The sequence below is a fragment of the Podarcis erhardii genome (genome assembly GCF_964252035.2).
Source record: "Podarcis erhardii genome assembly, chromosome: 18".
NCBI classification, from domain to species: domain Eukaryota; kingdom Metazoa; phylum Chordata; class Lepidosauria; order Squamata; family Lacertidae; genus Podarcis; species Podarcis erhardii.
Genome location: NC_138516.1, coordinates 9,469,711 through 9,488,981, shown reverse-complemented (window position 1 = coordinate 9,488,981; position 19,271 = coordinate 9,469,711). Strand labels below are relative to the sequence as shown.

At 45.7% G+C, this 19,271-nt stretch overlaps 2 protein-coding genes and 1 long non-coding RNA gene across 6 annotated transcripts in view; 1 reads left to right on the top strand and 2 right to left on the bottom strand.

Moving 5' to 3' along the window:
• The window catches only part of ABCA7 (ATP binding cassette subfamily A member 7), a 75,808-nt gene extending 61,156 nt beyond the window's left edge, over positions 1 to 14,652 (bottom strand). Inside the window, exons 1-5 of one of the 3 annotated variants that reach the window (XM_081845980.1) lie at positions 14,534 to 14,652; positions 5,599 to 5,741; positions 3,735 to 3,828; positions 2,656 to 2,797; positions 791 to 918 (exon numbers count right to left, since the gene is read on the bottom strand). In XM_081845980.1, coding sequence (XP_081702106.1) covers positions 791 to 918; positions 2,656 to 2,797; positions 3,735 to 3,828; positions 5,599 to 5,667 — 433 coding nt within the window. In that variant the 5' untranslated portion in view covers positions 5,668 to 5,741; positions 14,534 to 14,652. Of the gene's footprint in view, positions 1 to 790; positions 919 to 2,655; positions 2,798 to 3,734; positions 3,829 to 5,598; positions 5,742 to 9,041; positions 9,494 to 14,031; positions 14,049 to 14,533 lie in introns of those variants that run through there. The other 2 variants (XM_081845979.1, XM_081845981.1) reach the window with 2 other exon arrangements.
• The window catches only part of LOC309333100, a 136,407-nt gene that overhangs the window by 2,517 nt on the left and 114,619 nt on the right, over positions 1 to 19,271 (top strand). The window lies entirely within an intron of this gene.
• The window catches only part of POLR2E (RNA polymerase II, I and III subunit E), a 97,305-nt gene continuing 94,128 nt past the window's right edge, over positions 16,095 to 19,271 (bottom strand). For both annotated transcript variants that reach the window (XM_081846455.1, XM_081846456.1), the window contains one exon: positions 16,095 to 19,007. The gene's annotated coding sequence lies outside the window, so the exon portion shown is untranslated. The remainder of the gene's footprint in view (positions 19,008 to 19,271) is intronic.

Below are 19,271 nucleotides of genomic sequence, written 5' to 3'. Positions count from 1 at the left end.
CAAGGACAGGCACAGGGTCTCAGGCAGGTTCTAGCAAACAGCAATGTTGCTCCCGCAACCTGGGGCAGGGTCCGACAGCTTTTTAAATTTATCTGGGTAACGGCCGGTCCTGATCCCCCGGCGACTCACCTCCCTGTTTCACCCAAAGGCAAGCACTCATCCTGCGAGTACTCAGGTCCCTCCTTCTCTCAGACCTGAGTCTCTGCAGCTCGGGAGACGTCGGTGGGTTACTAGACCCAGGGGCCGCCTCAGCCTCCCCTGACCAAACCGGTAGTGGAGCAGCTGTAAGCGATGGCCCAGCTGGAGGCAACGAGGTCATCCCCGCATCAGGAGCCAGGGCAGGATCAGGCCCCTGACTCAGCCCAGCTGGGGTTTGTTGCAGGGGAACCTGTGCAGACTGGGACTCTTCAGGATGGTTCAGATGATGCCTGAGGCAAAGAATACGGTGCGGACTGAGTCCCCTCTGGTTCTGAATCCGAGCCCTAGTCCATCACACTATCTACCGTATTTTTTGCTCTATAAGACTCACTTTTACCCTCCTAAAAAGTAAGGGGAAATGTGTGTGCGTCTTATGGAGCGAATGCAGGCTGCGCAGCTATCCCAGAAGCCAGAACAGCTTTCACTGCACAGCGATCCCTCTTGCTGTTCTGGCTTCTGGGATTCAGAATATTTTTTTTCTTGTTTTCCTCCTCCAAAAACTAGGTGCGTCTCGTGGTCTGGTGCATCTTATAGAGCGAAAAATTGGCTATCTATCCATCCAAAATCATCGCAAGCTCTCACAAGCCCTTACCCGTCTGCGAGCTAACATTTCCGCTTATCTGACGTAAGGCGGACAGGAGCCGGGAAAAACCGCTTTGCGCTTCTGGGTTGTTCATTCGATGGACGACTTTCTGGACATCGGCAAAGAGGCGAGAAATACTGTTTGGGGAGGCGAGGGAGGAGGAGGAAGAAGGCTTTATTTTTATTCCGGTGAAGGTTTCCTTCCTTTCGTTTGATATAACAATATAACAATAATTTATTCTTTATACCCCACCCATCTGGCTGGGTTTCCCCAGCCACTCTGGGCGACTTCCAACAAAACACTAAAACACAATAAGCTGTTAAACATTAAAAGCTTCCCTAAACAGGGCTGCCTTCAGATGTCTTCTAAAAGTCAGATAGTTGTTTATTTCCTTGACATGTGGTGGGAGGGCGTTCCACAGGGCGGGCGCCACCACCGAGAAGGCCCTCTGCCTGGATCCCCGTAACTTGGCTTCTCACAGGAAGGGGACCGCCAGAAGACCCTCAGAGCTGGACCTCAGTGTCTGGGCTGGACGATGGGGGTGGAGACGCTCCATCAGGTATACTGGACCGAGGCCGTTTAGGGCTTTCAAGCTCAGCACCAACACTTTGAATTGTGCTCAGAAACGTCCTGGGAGCCAATATAGGTATTTCAGGACCGGTGTTATGTGGTCTCGGCGGCCGCTCCCAGTCCCCAGTCTGGCTGCCGCGTTCTGGATTAGTTGCAGTTTCCAGGTCACCTTCAAAGGCAGCCCCATGTAGAGCGCATGGCAGTAGTCCAAGCGGGAGATAACCAGAGCATGCACCACTCTGGCCAGACAGTCTGCGGGCAGGGAGGGTCTCATCCTGCGTACCAGGTGGAGCTGCCCTGGACACAGAGCTGACCTGCGCCTCCATGGACAGCTGTGAGTCCAAAATGACTCACAGGCTGCGCACCTGGTCCTTCGGGGGCACAGCCACCCCATTCAGGACCAGGGAATCCCCCACACCTGCCCGCCCCCTGTCCCCGCAAAAACAGCACTTCTGTCTTGTCAGGATTCAACCTCAATCCGTTACATGATAATGCAAGTAAAACGGAGATTAAAAACACATGCTGAAAATTGCAGGTGGTTAGACTAGAGAACCTTTGGAGGTCCCTTCTTCCAACCTTACAACTCTTACAGGTACCATAAACCAGGGTGGATTTGATTGAAATCACTAGTACGCAAGACTTGATTTAAATCTTTCTTTCTTTTTTTACAGAAAGACTCATTTTCGCTGGTATCATCTTAATATTTACAACCAGATTCCTTTTTGGAATAATAAATTTCCAGAGTATTTTTTTACAGTTATATCCAAAATTACTGATTTGATTACCCTATTAGACAGGTAATTGTGGAATTATCGTGAGGCTTAATAAGTTGGCTGTTTATATCGGGACAACTTTTCCGCCGCGCTTTACCGGAAGGAGAAAAACAATCGTTTCCTTTGTAACAATTTAAACAATTGATTTAACTAAAACAATACATTGTGGTATATCTATCCATGTCTGTTAACTGATGTGGTTAAACAACGGGGAAAAACAACTTAGACTGAGTTTTGGAACACATGAAAAACTTAAAACAAACCTTTATTTCCTTATGAATAGCCTTTGGACTATAAATAGAAAACCTTTCGAAAGATTTTTTTCCCCCTCCAAAAGCATTTTATTTTAAAAATACGATTGAAATGGAAAAAAAATCCTATTTAAATGGGAAAAAATCCTATTTAAATGAAAAAAAAATCCAATTTAAATGAAAAAAAATCCTATTTAAATATTTAAAAATTCAGGGTTTTTTTTTCCATTTTTCGTTTAAAAAGTAATCAATTTTTAAATCCACCCTGTCACAAACTCACATGGAACGGTTGAAGTTATCCACCAAGCCGGGAGTCTCGCCGGCCGTCAGGTTCCGGAAGCAGGGATTGTTGATGTTGCAAACGATGCCCTGCAGCCAAGGCAAAGTCCCGGCGGATGGCAGAGCCTTGTTGGGAAAGTGACCTGCGTGGAAAGAGACGCAGAAACCGAGCGAGTCTCGAACCCGAGCCTCAGAGCCATCTTTCCCTACATTGCAGGGGGTGGACTAGATGTCTCTGGGTGTCCCTTCGCAACAATTCTATGCTTCCATCATAACCTCTCTGTTAGCGCCAACTCTGGGCTCCTCTCCTCCTCAGAAAATTTTATATGTATAAACTCCGGCCCTCTAGGTGTTTCGGGACTACAAGTCCCATCATCCCTGACCACTGGTCCCGTTAGCTAGGGATGATGGGAGTTGTAGTCCCAAAACATGTGGAGGGCCGGAGTTTGCCTGTGCTTTATCGCATTTTTTAAAAAGCATGAATTAAACCTGAGGTCCAAATGTTCAGAAAGAAAAAGGGGAAATACAAAAAAGGTAAAAATATAAAAAGAAAGGGGGGAAATAATAAGAAACAAAAAAGAATTAGTCAGGTACACGAAGTCGTACAAAGGGTACAAAGGGTAATTTAAATATTCTAAATGCCGGGTTCTCAGAAAGAAATTACGGTACATTTGCAATCCTTTTCTTTCTTTCCTTACAGTCGCTTTCTTTCTGTTCCGGAAAACTAGTTTGAATCCCTGCTTATATGAGTTGACTTCCCTCTGTCTCTTTGTGGCTTCGACACTTCTCTTAAGTGACAAATATCTGTACTCATTTATTAAAATAAGGGTTTTCCCCCCCTTCTCAGAATATTTCACCCTCCCAGCTGGTCCCTGAGCTTGATCTTTCTTCCTCATCCACCCACATCCCTTTTTCCTTTTGTGCCGTAGCCTTTTTCAACGCCGGAGACCACAATTCCCATCATCCCCGTCATTCAGAAAGCAAAAAGGATCCTTTCTGCCAGCACCGAGTCATCCATTTCCCATAAGGAAAGACCACCAGTTGCAAAGAAGGAGCTATTTTCACCCCTTTCACACTTACATTCATGTTGCTCGAAAGGCGGATGGGATTGTCTCACGGAGATGAGGATGAAAAACAAGAACAGGGGCCAGAGGACCTCGATGACCAGTTGCAACTGGGGAGACAAAAAGGGCAGGAATCAGGATCTTATTTTTGCAAAAAAAAAAAAAAAAAAAAAATCACATCCATTTTTTTCCTCATCCCCCCGCGATCCTTTTTTCTTTTGTGCCACGGCCTTTTCAACTGCAAGCACAAGAGCAGGAACGCCAACAGCGAAATTTGACAGCGAAATTAAGAGACTCCAGTGGTGAGCGTTTTACGGAAGGACGGATGCCCTTTCTGGACTATTTAAGGAAATATCATGGTATGGTGAACTCACAAGCAAGATTTGAGCTATGAGCAACAGAGGCGCTTAGATTATAATATTGTGGTTATGATTGGATAGATAGATAAATTGCAGAAGGAGAGAAATGAGAAAGTCGTGGGAAACAGAGTGAAAAGTCGACAAAAATAAAAGTGTTCGGATTGTGTATGTTAAAAAGCATTGAAAAGGAATAATAAGTAACGGGGGGAAATAATTAACCAAGTTTTTAATCAAAGAAGCAAGCTATAGCAGGGTCAACCGTTTGGGTAATTTAAATAGGAAGCTGCTACAATTCCCTGGACCCTTGAACTACAATTCCCATGGGCTTCATGTTGCAAACGTGACCTACACATTTTTCTCTAGTCGGACACATGGAAAGAACAGAGCTTTCCCCCCCGCTCACCCCAAGAGAATCCTGAGAACTGCTATGACTCCCTGCACCCTTAAACTACAGTTCCCAAGATGCCGTGGGGGAAGCAAACACGATTCTTCCCCCCCCCCGTCACCTCCATGCAGTGCACAGAAATTGCAAGCTCCCCGCAGAAAATCCCGGGGACTGTAAAACATAATCGTCGCAGAGCTATGGCTATGGCGCCCAGCGGCCTTAAACTACAGTTCCCAGGTTCTCTCGGGGGACGTTATGGTGTGAACATGACTTTCTTCTCTAGTTGCCTCCGTGCCGTGCATAAAATCGCAAACTTCCCGCGGAAAATCCCAGGGACTGTAAAACATAATCGTCGCAAGGCTGTGGCACCCTGCGGCCTTAAACTACAGTTCCCAGGATGCCTCGGGGGAAATGATGATGCGAATATTATTTTCTCTAGTCACCTCCATGCTGTGCATAGAATCAAAGCTTCTGGGGAAAATTCTGGGGACCGTAAAACATAATCGCCGCAGAGCTATGGTGCCCTGAGGCCTTAAACTATGTTTCCCAGGGTGCTCTGAGAAGGGAGAATCCCCAAATGCATCCGTCTTAGCAAACTAATAATAATAATTTATTATTTATACCCCGCCCATCTGGCTGGGTTTTGCCAGCCACGCTGGGCGGCTTCCAGCAAAATACAGTGGTGCCTCGCAAGACGAAATTAATCCGTTCCGTGAGGCTCTTCGTATAGCGGTTTTTTCGTCTTGCGAAGCAAGCCCATTGACAGCTTAGCGGATTAGCGCTATTAGCGGTTTAGCGGCTTTTAGCGGATCAGCTGTTAAGCGGCTTATCAGCGGATCAGCTGATAAGCGGCTTAGGAAAAGGGGGGGAAAGGGGGGGAAACCCGCAGGAACTCGCAAGACATTTTCGTCTTGCGAAGCAAGCCCATAGGGAAATTCGTTTTGCGAAGCGCCTCCAAAACAGAAAACCCTTTCGTGTAGCGGGTTTTCCGTCTTGCGAGGCGTTCGTCTTGCGAGGCGTTCGTCTTGCGAGGCGTTCGTCTTGCGAGGCGTTCGTCTTGCGGGGCACCACTGTATTAAAATGGAACTCAAAATGCAGGCAACCCAAATTCCTCTTGCCGCGGTGCTACGACTCACCGTCTGCCTGCGCCGATAGGTGAAATTCTTCCAGAGTAACAACGCGAGTTGGATGCCAAACCCCATCATGCACCGGGAGGTCTGTGGTCCCCAAACATGCTCTATCGCGGACGGCACATTGGGGCGATCTTAACGCAGGAGACCTGGAAAAAGAAATCAGCGTGCCCTTAACGAACAACGACGACAATAAATATTACAATTTATAGCCAACCTTTGTGGTACTTTCCAATTCAACAATTCCGCAATGCGATTCCCCCAACCAGGGCCGGATTTAGGTTTGATGCGGCCCTCGGCTACTGAAGGCAATGGGGCCCTTTCTATGTCCAGCTGTCCTTTGCCAACAACAAATTGTTGTTGTCGTTTTGTGTTGAATTTATGCTATATGGTCACTGATGGACCTAATAGGCATCTAAAGCCATTTGCACATCACAAAAGATGCATTTTATCAAAGTCATTGTTGACCTGAAATACGATCAAGAAGTATATCAACAGTGAAATGCAATTAAGAAGAAGCATATTAATAGTGAAATACAATTAAGAAGCATATTAATAGTGAAATAATTATTAAGCTCTAACTTAAAATGATTATCTGTAACTTAAAATGATTTTTTTATCCATAACAAACTGAATAACGCAAACGCATTTAGCAATGACAAACGCTCCTTCAGAAACACAATTTGCAAAGACTCATCAGTCTCTTGAAACTTGCTATAATATGAAATAATAAGAGGTGTAAATATATGATGCAAACTACTAATAATTATAAAGAGTATCATAGAATCCTAGAGTTGGAAGAGACCACAAGGGCCATCGAGTCCAACCCCCTGCCAAGCAGGAAACACCATCAGAGCACTCCTGACATATGGTTGTCAAGCCTCTGCTTAAAGACCTCCAAAGAAGGAGACTCCACCACACTCCTTGGCAGCAAATTCCACTGTCAAACAGCTCTTACTGTCAGGAAGTTCTTCCTAATGTTTAGGTGGAATCTTCTTTCTTGTAGTTTGGATCCATTGCTCCGTGTCCGCTTCTCTGGAGCAGCAGAAAACAACCTTTCTCCCTCCTCTATGTGACATCCTTTTATATATTTGAACATGGCTATCATATCACCCCTTAACCTCCTCTTCTCCGGGCTAAACATGCCCAGCTCCCTTAGCCGTTCCTCATAAGGCATCGTTTCCAGGCCTTTGACCATTTTGGTTGCCCTCCTCTGGACACGTTCCAGTTTGTCAGTGTCCTTCTTGAACTGTGGTGCCCAGAACTGGACACAGTACTCCAGGTGAAGTCTGACCAGAGCAGAATACAGTGGCACTATTACTTCCCTCGATCTAGATGCTATACTCCTCTTGATGCAGCCCAGAATTGCATTGGCTTTTTTAGCTGCCGCGTCACACTGTTGGCTCATGTCAAGTTTGTGGTCAACCAAGACTCCTAGATCCTTTTCACATGTACTGCTCTCAGAGTAGAATGTAGGCACCCTATATATAGAAAGGAGCAAAGCAGTAATATTTAAGGGAGCAGGCTAGCAGGCCTTAAGATCTGGGTGTTACACTGAGGTCTGTCTGTTTTTGCTATTTATTTTGCGTTTGTTTTTGCGGCTCTTTTTCGTTTTGTTCTCGTGACCGTGCAGAACCCAGTCCAGCTACTGACGGATCAATTGTGCGACTGCAGCACATTGATTATTGCTTTTATTTTACGGACCAATGGTCTTGTTAGATAGCAAAATCCACGTTAAGTTGCTTTTTTAGGGGTTGTTTTTAAAACCCCGGAACGGATTAATCCGTTTTGCGTGACTCTCTACGGGGAAAGCAGCGTGCCTTGGTTTTGGAACACTTTGGTTTTGGAACAGAATTTCCGGAAGGGATTAAGTTTGAGAACCAAGGCGCCACTGTAGATAAATTTATTTCAGAAAGCGGGGAGGGAAAAACGAAGGGTCCACTCTCGACGAACAGCAAAACCTTGCAAAGAGATGTTGTATCACGCCGAAAAACACTTGTGCGCCCACAACGCCGGAGGCGGTTATGGCATCATGGCAATTGTGCGCCAATTATGCGTCTCTCTCGAGGGTGGGGAAAAGCTGAGCACAGGGGCCTTGTCAACAAGCACCCTTGGGAGCCACAAATCATTTCGTCCGTCCGTCCCCCCCAGCTCCGCAGAGAGAAATTTATCTGGGCCCCTTAAGCAGCAAGCAAGCTTGCCAGGTGATTATCCTCCCAGGCAAAATATCAATTAAACCACTGTCGCCAGGGAAACAGATCTGCCGGGCAAAGTTAAGAGGATTTAGCCCTTACCATCCCCAGCAAACTTTGCACACACACCCCGGCTGCCAACACCAGCCATCACACTTGACCAGGCTCCTATCTAAGTTTCTAGTCCCTAGGAACGGACGGGCTCAGATTTTTGCCTTTCTTTTGGCAGCCAGATTATTCATTTCCTAGAATAAACTGTGCAAAAAAGCCTATGCAAAAGCCTTTGACTGTGTTGACCACAGCAAACTACGGCAAGTTCTTAAAGAAATGGGAGTGCCTGATCACCTAATCTGTCTCCTGAGAAACCTCTATGTGGGACAAGAAGCTACAGTTAGAACTGGATATGGAACAACTGATTGGTTCCAAATTGGGAAAGGAGTACGACAAGGCTGTATATTGTCTCCCTGCTTATTTAACTTATATGCAGAATTCATCATGCGAAAGGCTGGGCTGGATGAATCCCTAGCTGGAATTAAGATTGCCGGAAGAAATATCAACAACCTCAGATATGCAGATGACACAACCTTGATGGCAGAAAGTGAGGAGGAATTAAAGAACCTTTTAATGAGGGTGAAAGAGGAGAGCGCAAAATATGGTCTGAAGCTCAACATCAAAAAAACGAAGATCATGGCCACTGGTCCCATCACCTCCTGGCAAATAGAAGGGGAAGAAATGGAGGCAGTGAGAGATTTTACTTTCTTGGGCTCCATGATCACGGCAGATGGTGACAGCAGCCATTAAATTAAGAGACGCCTGCTCCTTGGGAGAAAAGCAATGACAAACCTAGACGGCATCTTAAAAAGCAGAGACTTCACCTTGCCGACAAAGGTCTGTATAGTTCAAGCTCTGGTTTTCCCAGCAGTGATGTATGGAAGTGAAAGCTGGACCATCAAGAAGGCTGATGGCCGAAGAATGGATGCTTCTGAATTCTGGTGCTGGAGGAGACTCTTGAGAGTCCCATGGACTGCAAGAAGATCCAACCTCTCCATTCGGAAGGAAATCAGCCCTGAGTGCTCACTGGAAGGACGGATCCTGAAGCTGAGGCTCCAAGACTCTGGCCACCTCATGAGAAGAGAAGACCAAGGCAGGAATACACAGGGACCCAACCTGGGACGTCCTGCGTGCAAAGCAGTTGCTCTACCCAGTGAGCAACACTCTCTTTCCCCCGTTGCTGCAAAAGAACAACTGTGTGCTTACCTTATTAAGTTGGCACGGAAATGTTTGGTGGTGCTTGACGTTTCTGCAACTTTCAGCCCGAGGGGGGGGGGGGTATTTATACTGACCGAATCTGTCCCACAGACCTCACCTCCCTACAAGTAGCATGTGTGCCTCTCTCTCTCTGCCTGCCAGCTCCTTCGACCTTGCAGAATTCGAGAGGGAGGATGAGGTGAACCACAACGAGTTGGTTCCGCCTCTCGCCGGCAACGCCTACCAACTGGGCTCCCAGTCCACCGGCCCCAGTGGGGACCAGTTAACTACCTGCATCTCACAGAAGCACAACAGCCTCCCCCTTTTTAATTGGAAATTTGATTTAATTTTTAAAACCCTCTTCCTAGCAGGGAGCAAGGAGAGACCCTCTCGCCCACGGAGCGAGGAAGCAGTGCCCCTTTTGTGCCCCCGCAACCCTAATCGGGCGATCCCTCTTGCCCGCATGGATAAAGGGTTTTGGAAGGAGCTGGAGACAAAGGTTGAATTTCTTCTCCCTGGGCTAATCTCCTTACAAAAGGCTGATCTCCTCCGGCAGGGGGAGATTTCGCAGAGGGAAGTGCCCCACATCTCGGGGCCTGGAGGTTGCGCTCTCGAGAATTCAGAGCCTGACGGGGCTGGGTGTCCCCAATCGCCCCAACTCGCAGGGCAGCCAGTGGCCAGAGGTTCCATAGACGCGCCCCTTATTTGGAAAACAACGGCAAACAAGTGAAAACCCTAGCAGAATTAAGGTATATAACACGGGTAGGCAACCGAATCCAGCCCAATCGCCTTCTCAGTCCGGCCCGCAGACGGTCCGGGAATCAGCGTGTTTTTACATGAGTAGAATGTGTCCTTTTCTTTAAAATGCATCTCTGGGTTATTTGTGGGGCATAGGAATCCGTTCATATTTTCCCCAAAAAATATAGTCCGGCCCCCAACAAGGTCTGAGGGACATTGGACCGGCCCCCTGCTGAAAAAGTTTGCTGACCCCTGGTATATAACGTAGTTATAAACTGGATTTTATAATACAGTGGTACCTTGGTTCTCAAACGCCTTGGTACTCAAACAACTTGGAACCTAAACGCTGCAAACCTGGAAGTAAGTGTTCCGGTTTGTGAACTTTTTTCGGAAGCTGAACGTGCTTCGTTTTGAGTGTTACCCTGAGGTCTGTCTGTTTTTGTTATTTATTTTGCATTTGTGTTTTCGCGGCTCTTTTTCGTTTTGTTTTTGCAGCTGTGCGGAACCCAGTTCAGCTACTGATGGATCGATTGCGTGACTGCAGTACATTGATTATCGCTTTGGTTTTATGGATCGATGGTCTGGTTAGATAGTAAAATCTATGTTCAATTGCTGTTTTAGGGGTTGTTTTTAAAAGTCTGGAATGGATTAATCCATTCTGCATTGCTTTCTATAGGAAAGCAGCGCACCTTGGTTTTGGAACGGATTTCTGTAACGGATTAAGTTTGAGACCCAAGGTAGTAATAACAATAACATTTATAACCAGGAACTTTTAAGGGAGGTTTTTGGGGGACTCGGCCCTTTACAATCCTATGTGCTATGGCTTCTTGCGACTTGGAGCTTTGAAGATGGTTTTTAAAAGACGGTTAATGCACACTTAATGCATGGCTTCAGAAACATTTGCTGGGAAGCCATAAATAATTCCACCATCAGCCTCAGACCAGGAATTCCAAGAAACCTTAATGATCTGGGCTGTTTTGAAACCCGGGTATCTGAAATGCCGCATCTATGTTAAAGAAGTGTCCAGAGGAACAGCTTCCCAATATACCGTATTTTTTGCTCTATAAGATGCACCAGACCACAAGACGCACCTAGTTTTTGGAGGAGGAAAACAAGAAAAAAAATATTCTGAACCACAGAGCCTAGGACTTGCCGATCAGAAGGTCGGCGGTTCGAATCCCCACCACGGGGTGAGCTCCCATTGCTCAGTCCCAGCTCCTGCCAACCTAGCAGTTCGAAAGCACGTCAAAGTGCAAGTAGATAAATAGGTACCTCTCCGGCGGGAAGGTAAACGGCGTTTCCGTGCGCTGCTCTGGTTCGCCAGAAGCGGCTTAGTCCTGCTGGCCACATGACCCGGAAGCTGGACGCCGGCTCCCTCGGCCAATAAAGCGAGATGAGCGCCGCAACCCCAGAGTCGTCCGCGACTGGACCTAATGGTCAGGGGTCCCTTTACCTTTAGATCAAGACCACCCCCAGATACATCATACCTACATCTAAGACCTCAAAACTCCTATCACAGTACAAAACACAAAATGTCCTTTTCCAAGTTGATTAAACAAGCCACTCACAAAGTTGCACGTTTCTTTGAAGGTTACAAACAGAAAATAAAAAACATTGTAAAATGTAACTACAGTAGCTAAAATTATACTCACGCAGCAACAACAGTTCAAAACACAGCTAGCAGTCAAGAATCCTTTCACTGGTCAAAAACACCAGGGCAAGACGTTCTGCAATTTGCATCTGAATTCACAAGTCCTTTATCCTTGCAAACCCACCTGGAGAACTGGCTAGGGACCAATCATCTCTTTAGGTTAATTATGAATTTACCAATGGCTGCATGGGGAGAATATATTTCCGGATTGACAGGAGGCCAGCACAGCTGAACTTTGTTTAGGCTCAGAGACCTTGAGGTCCAAAGGCTCTCCCTCTGTTCCCAGGCCTCGCTTCCACGTCAGGTAAAGGGACCCCTGACCATTAATAATAACAATAATAATAATAAATTTTATTTATATCCCGCCCTCCCCAGCCGAAGCTGGGCTCAGGGGCCTGGCGGAACAGCTCTGTCTTGCAGGCCCTGCGGAAAGATGTCAAGTCCCGCAGGGCCCTGGTCTCTTGGGACAGAGCGTCCCACCAGGTTGGAGCCACAGCCGAAAAAGCCCTGGCTTTAGTTGAGGCCAGCCTAACTTCTCTGTGGCCTGGGACCTCCAAGATGTTTTTATTTGAAGACCGTAAGTTCCTCTGTGGGGCATACCAGGAGAGGCGGTCCCGTAGGTACGAGGGTCCTAGGCCGTATAGGTCCAGTCGTGACCATCTCTGGGGTTGCGGTGCTCATCTCGCTTTATTGGCCAAGGTAGTGGGATGTGCGTGGTGCTGTGGGTTAAACCCCAGAGCCTAGGACTTGCCGATCAGAAGGTCGGCGGTTCGAATCCCCGTGACGGGGTGAGCTCCCGTTGCTCAGTCCCTGCTCCTGCCAAGCTAGCAGTTCGAAAGCACATAAAAGTGCAAGTAGATAAATAGTACCTCTCCGGCAGGAAGGTAAACGGTGTTTCCGTGCGCTGCTCTGGTTCGCCAGAAGCGGCTTAATCCTGCTGGCCACATGACCCGGAAGCTGTACGCCGGCTCCCTCGGCCAATAAAGCGAGATGAGCGCCGCAACCCCAGAGTCGTCCGCGACTGGACCTAATGGTCAGGGGTCCCTTTACCTTTAGATCAAGACCACCCCCAGATACATCATACCTACATCTAAGACCTCAAAACTCCTATCACAGTACAAAACACAAAATGTCCTTTTCCAAGTTGATTAAACAAGCCACTCACAAAGTTGCACGTTTCTTTGAAGGTTACAAACAGAAAATAAAAAACATTGTAAAATGTAACTACAGTAGCTAAAATTATACTCACGCAGCAACAACAGTTCAAAACACAGCTAGCAGTCAACAATCCTTTCACTGGTCAAAAACACCAGGGCAAGACGTTCTGCAATTTGCATCTGAATTCACAAGTCCTTTATCCTTGCAAACCCACCTGGAGAACTGGCTAGGAACCAATCATCTCTTTAGGTTAATTACGAATTTACCAATGGCTGCATGGGGAGAATATATCTCCTGATTGACAGGAGGCCAGCACAGCTGAACTTTGTTTAGGCTCAGAGACCTTGCGATCCAAAAGCTCTCCCTCTGTTCCCAGGCCTCGCTTCCACGTCAGGTAAAGGGACCCCTGACCATTAGGTCCAGACATGACCGACTCTGGGGTTGCGGCGCTCATCTCGCTTTATTGGGACGCGGGTGGCGCTGTGGGTTAAACCACAGAGCCTGGGGCTTGCCGATCAGAAGGTCGGCAGTTCAAATCCCCGCAATGACGGGGTGAGCTCCCGTTGCTCGGTCCCTGCTCCTGCCAACCTAACAGTTCGAAAGCACGTCAAAGTGCAAGTAGATCAATAGGTACTGCGCCGGCGGGAAGGGAAACGGCATTTCCGGGCGCTGCTCTGGTTCGCCAGAAGCGGCTTAGTCATGCTGGCCACATGACCCAGAAGCTGTACGCTTCCACATAGGTAAAGGTCAACTCTGGGGTTGCGGCGCTCATCTCGCTTTACTGGCCAGCAGGACTAAGCTATCTGACCAGACCATTGATCCATAAAAGGAAAGCAGTAAAGGATGCAGTGAAGTCACAAAATCAATCCATCACGAAAGCAAAAACAAAAAGTGCTGCAGAAACAAAAACACCAAATACATAGCAAAAACAGACAGGGGTGTGGAGGGAGTGAAAATACCGCAAATTTAATAAAACAATATTTATACCCTGCCCTCCCCAGCCACGGTTGGGCTCAGGGCGACTAACAAGCAATAATAAAAACAAGTTGGATGAATACAACTTAAAAACAGGATTAAAATACAACAATTAAAATATTGAAACATCAAAATATTAAAATGCAGCCTCATCACAGGTGGAGAAAGGAAAAGGAAAAAAGAAGGGGGAGGGAATGAAATATACTGTAATTTATATTTTAAAAGAGTGACCTGAAAGTTGGGTCCCTTTGAGGTGTTTGAAGGGGGGGGACTTAAAAAAGGTTTTATATCTTGCTCTTGATTTTATTCTACGCACCGCCCTGAGAACCCCAGGTATAAAAATTCAGATAATAATAATAGGAAGGAAAAATGTTTCCTAAGGCATCCGTTCCCCGCCCCCCCCTCCCTAAACACAGCTCCCTTCAAGGGGGTTTCAACTGATTGATTGATTGATTGATTGATTGATTGATTTGTTACCTGCCCGGCTCCTTTTTGATAATAATAATAATAATAATAATAATAATAATAGGAAGGAAAAATGTTTCCTAAGGCATCCGTTCCCTGCCCCCTCTCCCTAAACCCAGCTCCCTTCAAGGGGGTTTCAACTGATTGATTGATTGATTGATTGATTGATTTGTTACCTGCCCGGCTCCTTTTTGATAATAATAATAATAATAATAATAATAGGAAGGAAAAATGTTTCCTAAGGCATCCGTTCCCCGCCCCCCCTCCCTAAACACAGCTCCCTTCAAGGGGGTTTCAACTGATTGATTGACTGATTGATTGATTGATTGATTGATTGATTTGTTACCTGCCCGGCTCCTTTTTGATAATAATAATAATAATAATAGGAAGGAAAAATGTTTCCTAAGGCATCCGTTCCCTGCCCCCTCTCCCTAAACCCAGCTCCCTTCAAGGGGGTTTCAACTGATTGATTGATTGATTGATTGATTGATTGATTGATTGATTGATTTCTTACCTGCCGGCTCCCTTTTTTTCGCGGCGCGGCCCCTTTAAGGGGAGACCCCCTACCCGCCTCTCCCCCGCATTGTTCGCAACAGCGGCGGAGGATCAAAGGGAGTTGTGTAAGCAGAGCCACGCCCCCTCGCCGGCTGGCGTTCGGATTTGGAACGCCGGTGGGCGGAGGGGTTACTGGAGGGCGCGTGACGTCAGCCTCGGCATCCTTAAAGGTGACGCAGCAGTCTTATTTCGATAATGGTGATTTTATGATTTATACCCCGCCCATCGGGCTGGGTTTCCCCAGCCACTCTGGGCCGGCTTGCAGCACATAAAAAAAAAACTGTATAAAGGACACAGCTGTCATACATAGGTGATTGCAATTATTGATCTCAGTTTATTTTTATATTTTTATATTTATATTTAAATATAAGCTGTCATACATAGGTGACTGCAAGTACTGATCTCAGTTTATATTTATATTTTTATATTTTTATGTATTTTTATAAAGCAATGACAAACCCAGACAGCATCTTAAAAAGCAGAGACTTCACCTTGCCAACAAAGATGTATGGAAGTGAGAGCTGGACCATCAAGAAGGCTGGTCACCGAAGAATGGATGCTTTTGAATTCTGGTGCTGGAGGAGACTCTTGAGAGTCCCATGGACTGCAAGAAGATCCAACCTCTCCATTCAGAAGGAAATCAGCCCTGAGTGCTCACTGGAAGGACAGATCCTGAAGCTGAGGCTCCAAGACTTTGGCCACCTCATGAGAAGAGAAGACTCCCTGGAAAAGACCCTGATGCTGGGAAAGATGGAGAGCGCAAGGAGAAGGGGACGACGGAGGACGAGATGGTGGGACAGTCTTCTCGAAGCTACCAGCATGAGTCTGACTAAACTGCGGGAGGCAGTGGAAGACAGGAGGGCCTGGCGTGCTCTGGTCCAGGGGGTCACGAAGAGGAGGACACCACTAAACGACTCAACAACAAATATATTTATATATATAAATACCCAGTGTTTTTGTGTATACACACACATATACTCTGTGTATTATATATATGTGTGTGTGTGTGTGTATAAAACACATAGGGTATACACACACACACTATGTTTGTATTATATATATATAAAAACACACAGTGTGCATATACATAATTTTAATTTTTATCATCTACAATACTGTCTTATTTATTTTATAGCACAGTGGATTGTTTATTTCTTTCATTTTATGGATCCATTGTCTGGTTAGATAGTAAAATCCATGTTAAATTGCTGTTTTAGAGGTTGTTTTTAAAAGTCTGGAATGGATTAATCCGTTTTGCCTTACTTTCTAGGGGAAAGCGCTCCTTGGTTTTGGAACGCTTTGGTTTTGGAACAGAATTTCCGGAACGGATTAAGTTTGAGAACCAAGGTGCCACTGTAAAGACTCTTCTGATCTATCCGTGTGTCAAGATGTTTAGCGGATGGTGTATTGCAAAATGAAAAACCAGGCATCACCCAGCCCTAATATAATCAAATCACACAATGTCATCACCCTTTTGTGCAGACACACACAACTGGGGGAAAAAAACACGCACACCAAGGTTTGTTCTGCTTTTAAAGCATTTTATTGCTGATATTCAAATATTGCAGTTTCACATTTATTTATTTATTTGTCCCAGTTACGTCCCTCTTCCGTTTCACAGGATAAAACGCTCTCCACCAAGGAAAATAAAGTTTGCGGCGGCTGTTATCCGTACCGTTATGGGGGAAGACTGTCCAGTTTCCGTTTTAAAAAAAGGAGGACATTTAGCAATGAAGAAAGAGCCACAATTTTTTTTGGGGGGGTGGTTAAGAAGCCTTTTTTAAAAATTAAAAAACATACAAGAATGGCATTGGCCTCAAGGTTTAAAAAGCAGGGAAGGGAGAATCTGGAAGTGCACAAACCATCTGGAAAGGCAACCCCAAATTTAAATACAGCGGAAACCTGGCGCCGTGAACTAGAATTCCCAGCAGCCGATGTGGCAAATGTTGAAAGTGGGGAGCCCAGGGCATAAAATTCCCCATGCTTGGAATAAGGGGTGTTTTATAGCAAAAAGAACCCCCAACATCTTTGCTAAAAACATATTCCTGAGGACTAGCGCCCCTGTTATTGCAGGGAGCGCAAGCCAAGAGACTTCTGCGACAAAATAAGAATTGCAGGCTGTGCTTTTTTCCTGGGGGTACGCAGAATGGCAGAGCTGGAAAAGACCCCAATAAGCCTCACAAACTTATTTTTAATATTTCCATCCCAGCTGATCTGCGCTGGGTTAGATATTTCTGATTTGTATTGCTGGTTTTATTACTACTGCTGAAATCAGTGCTTTTCTTTCCTGGGGGGTTAAACAGGAGTACGCATGCCCCTAAACATTTTTGTGAATCTTTGTACTTTTGTCCATTTACTGTGTTTGTTTCCCCCCGATTTGAACGGTAAAATGGTGATTTTCTTGAGTAAATGCTTTTTAAAGAAAAATAATAATAATAATTATTATTATTATTATTTAAAGGAAAAAAGCACTGATTGCAGGAGATTGTGGACGGGCGATATGAGTTGTTCATAGGCGGCTAGTGTTCCCCCTCACTTCTGGAATCAGAAACAGCCTTTGTCTCTAAAGAGACACAGATCAGATTCTGCAGATATTAAGTATTTGGAGTAAGTCCTCTAGAGATCTGTGTAGCTCCGAAGTCTGCAACTATCCCCCCCAGAGCTCTACTGAGAGCAGACCCACAGAAATCGACGAGACGTTCACATATAGGTCTACTCAAGAGTATGAGCTAGTAAGAAACATCTTAGTGGACTATAGCTTTCTACTTTCCCCAAACTTTTAAGACTACAATTCCCATCGTCCATGACCACAGGTCTGGCTAAGCTTGGGGTGATGGGAGTTGTAGTCCAACGAGAACTGGAGACCCAAATTTGAGAAAGTTTGGGAAATCTAACGGGTTCCTCGACTGTGGTCTTTCTAGAGTCTTTCCGGACTTTTTCCACATCCATTAGCAAACAGACAATTTAGTGACTCGTATCATCATAAGATTCCCTACAGAGAAATTAAGGCTATTTGATGGAATGCTTATAAAAGATTTAAGATGTGCGGACATTATTTTTAAAACAACAACATACTGGTCCCTCAGCGTCGCAACAACAAAAATAGATCCTTTAAGCATTATATAAAGGCTTACAAACTTATTTTCAATTTCTTTCTTCTAAAAAAGAGGAGCTTTGGTTTTATTTAGGAAAGGAAGAATTCTTGGTCCCTTAAAAATAGTTATGTAGCAGCAAGAAATGGGCGCCGAAGGCCTCTGAGGAGAAGGGGGGGGAGAGAAAGAGAAGTTGCAATCTTTGAAAGCCTTTTCAAGTAGCTAGACCTCATTGGGTTAGGCAACCGTTATCCCAAAATATAAGACCTCTGCTGCCCCAAGCACTACGCAAATAGGCTACAGCGATAGCGATCCCGGCGCAATAAAAAATCCCCAAAGACAGGGACGGCAGCTAAGATCTTCCTAAAAATATTAAATCCAGATCTCGCCCTTCTTGCGACAATTTGAGCTTGCAAACGAGCTTTCGATAAGTATCGCCGTCGACATGCAAATCAAGAAATTTGCAGGGCTGCAGGTTTGACGGAACGTCAAGGTCTAGCAACAAGCAAAGTTTTCAACCTGACTTCAAAATCAAAGGCACAAGGGTGAGCTGAACCGCGTTAAGTGCTGTAGATTAAAAAATGTATTTTTTACTTTCCACAAGCCAAGTTTCGGTGTGCAATCTGCCACAGATTCCACAGGACTCTGCTTCGTAGTTTAAAAAAATAATAATCTAAGTTTCTAGTCCCCATGACGGACGTATTTAGAAAATAGGTATTGTCCTTGAAGCCGGTGGAGTTTCTGACCCCTTCCCTCCAGATAATCTTCCTTTTCCCGGTTCGCCCCTTGCTTATACACATGCCTGCATCGACGTTAATATCCCTTGCACCCAAAATAAAACAAAGGGCCTCCGTTCTGAAAAAACACCAATAAAATGCGTGCGAACGGCTGTCAATTTTGCATAATTCAGGTTCCAGCAAGGAAACAAAATCAAATTGACCTTGCAGAATAATTATGATTATTTTTTAAAGTGGGGGCAGTTCTAAAGGCTATATGTGTACACCACCGTTCCATGTGACCACAGAAGGCTGGTCTGTTTTTTTGCTACAGAAAAAACAACAACCCAGGATTTCAGAGTTTTCTAGACCATATGGTTGTGAACATTGTGGTCTGCGGACAATGCAGGATTCCTCGCCAGTTCAGGAAAGTGATTGCACGACATCAGGTTTATTTTGTCTGCCCAGCCCAATTTATCTCTGGCTCTCGGGAGCCTCGTGGAATTGTCAAGTTGGAAGGGGACCCCCAGCGTTCATCTAGTCCAACCCCGTGAAATGCAGAAATCTCAGCTAAAGCATCTGTAACAGTACATTTCCAGGCACAATTCAAAGGGTTGGTGCTGACCTTGAAAGCCCTAAACGGCCCAGTACAGTGGTGCCCCGCAAGACGAACGCCTCGCAAGACGGAAAACCCGCTAGACGAAAGGGTTTTCCATTTTGGAGGTGCTTCGCAAAACGAATTTCCCTATGGGCTTGCTTCGCAAGACGAAAATGTCTTGCGAGTTCCTGCGGGGTTTTTTTCCTTTCCCCCCCTTTTTCTAAGCTGCTAAGCCACTTATCAGCTGATCCGCTAAGCCGCTTATCAGCTGATCCGCTAAGCCGCTAATAG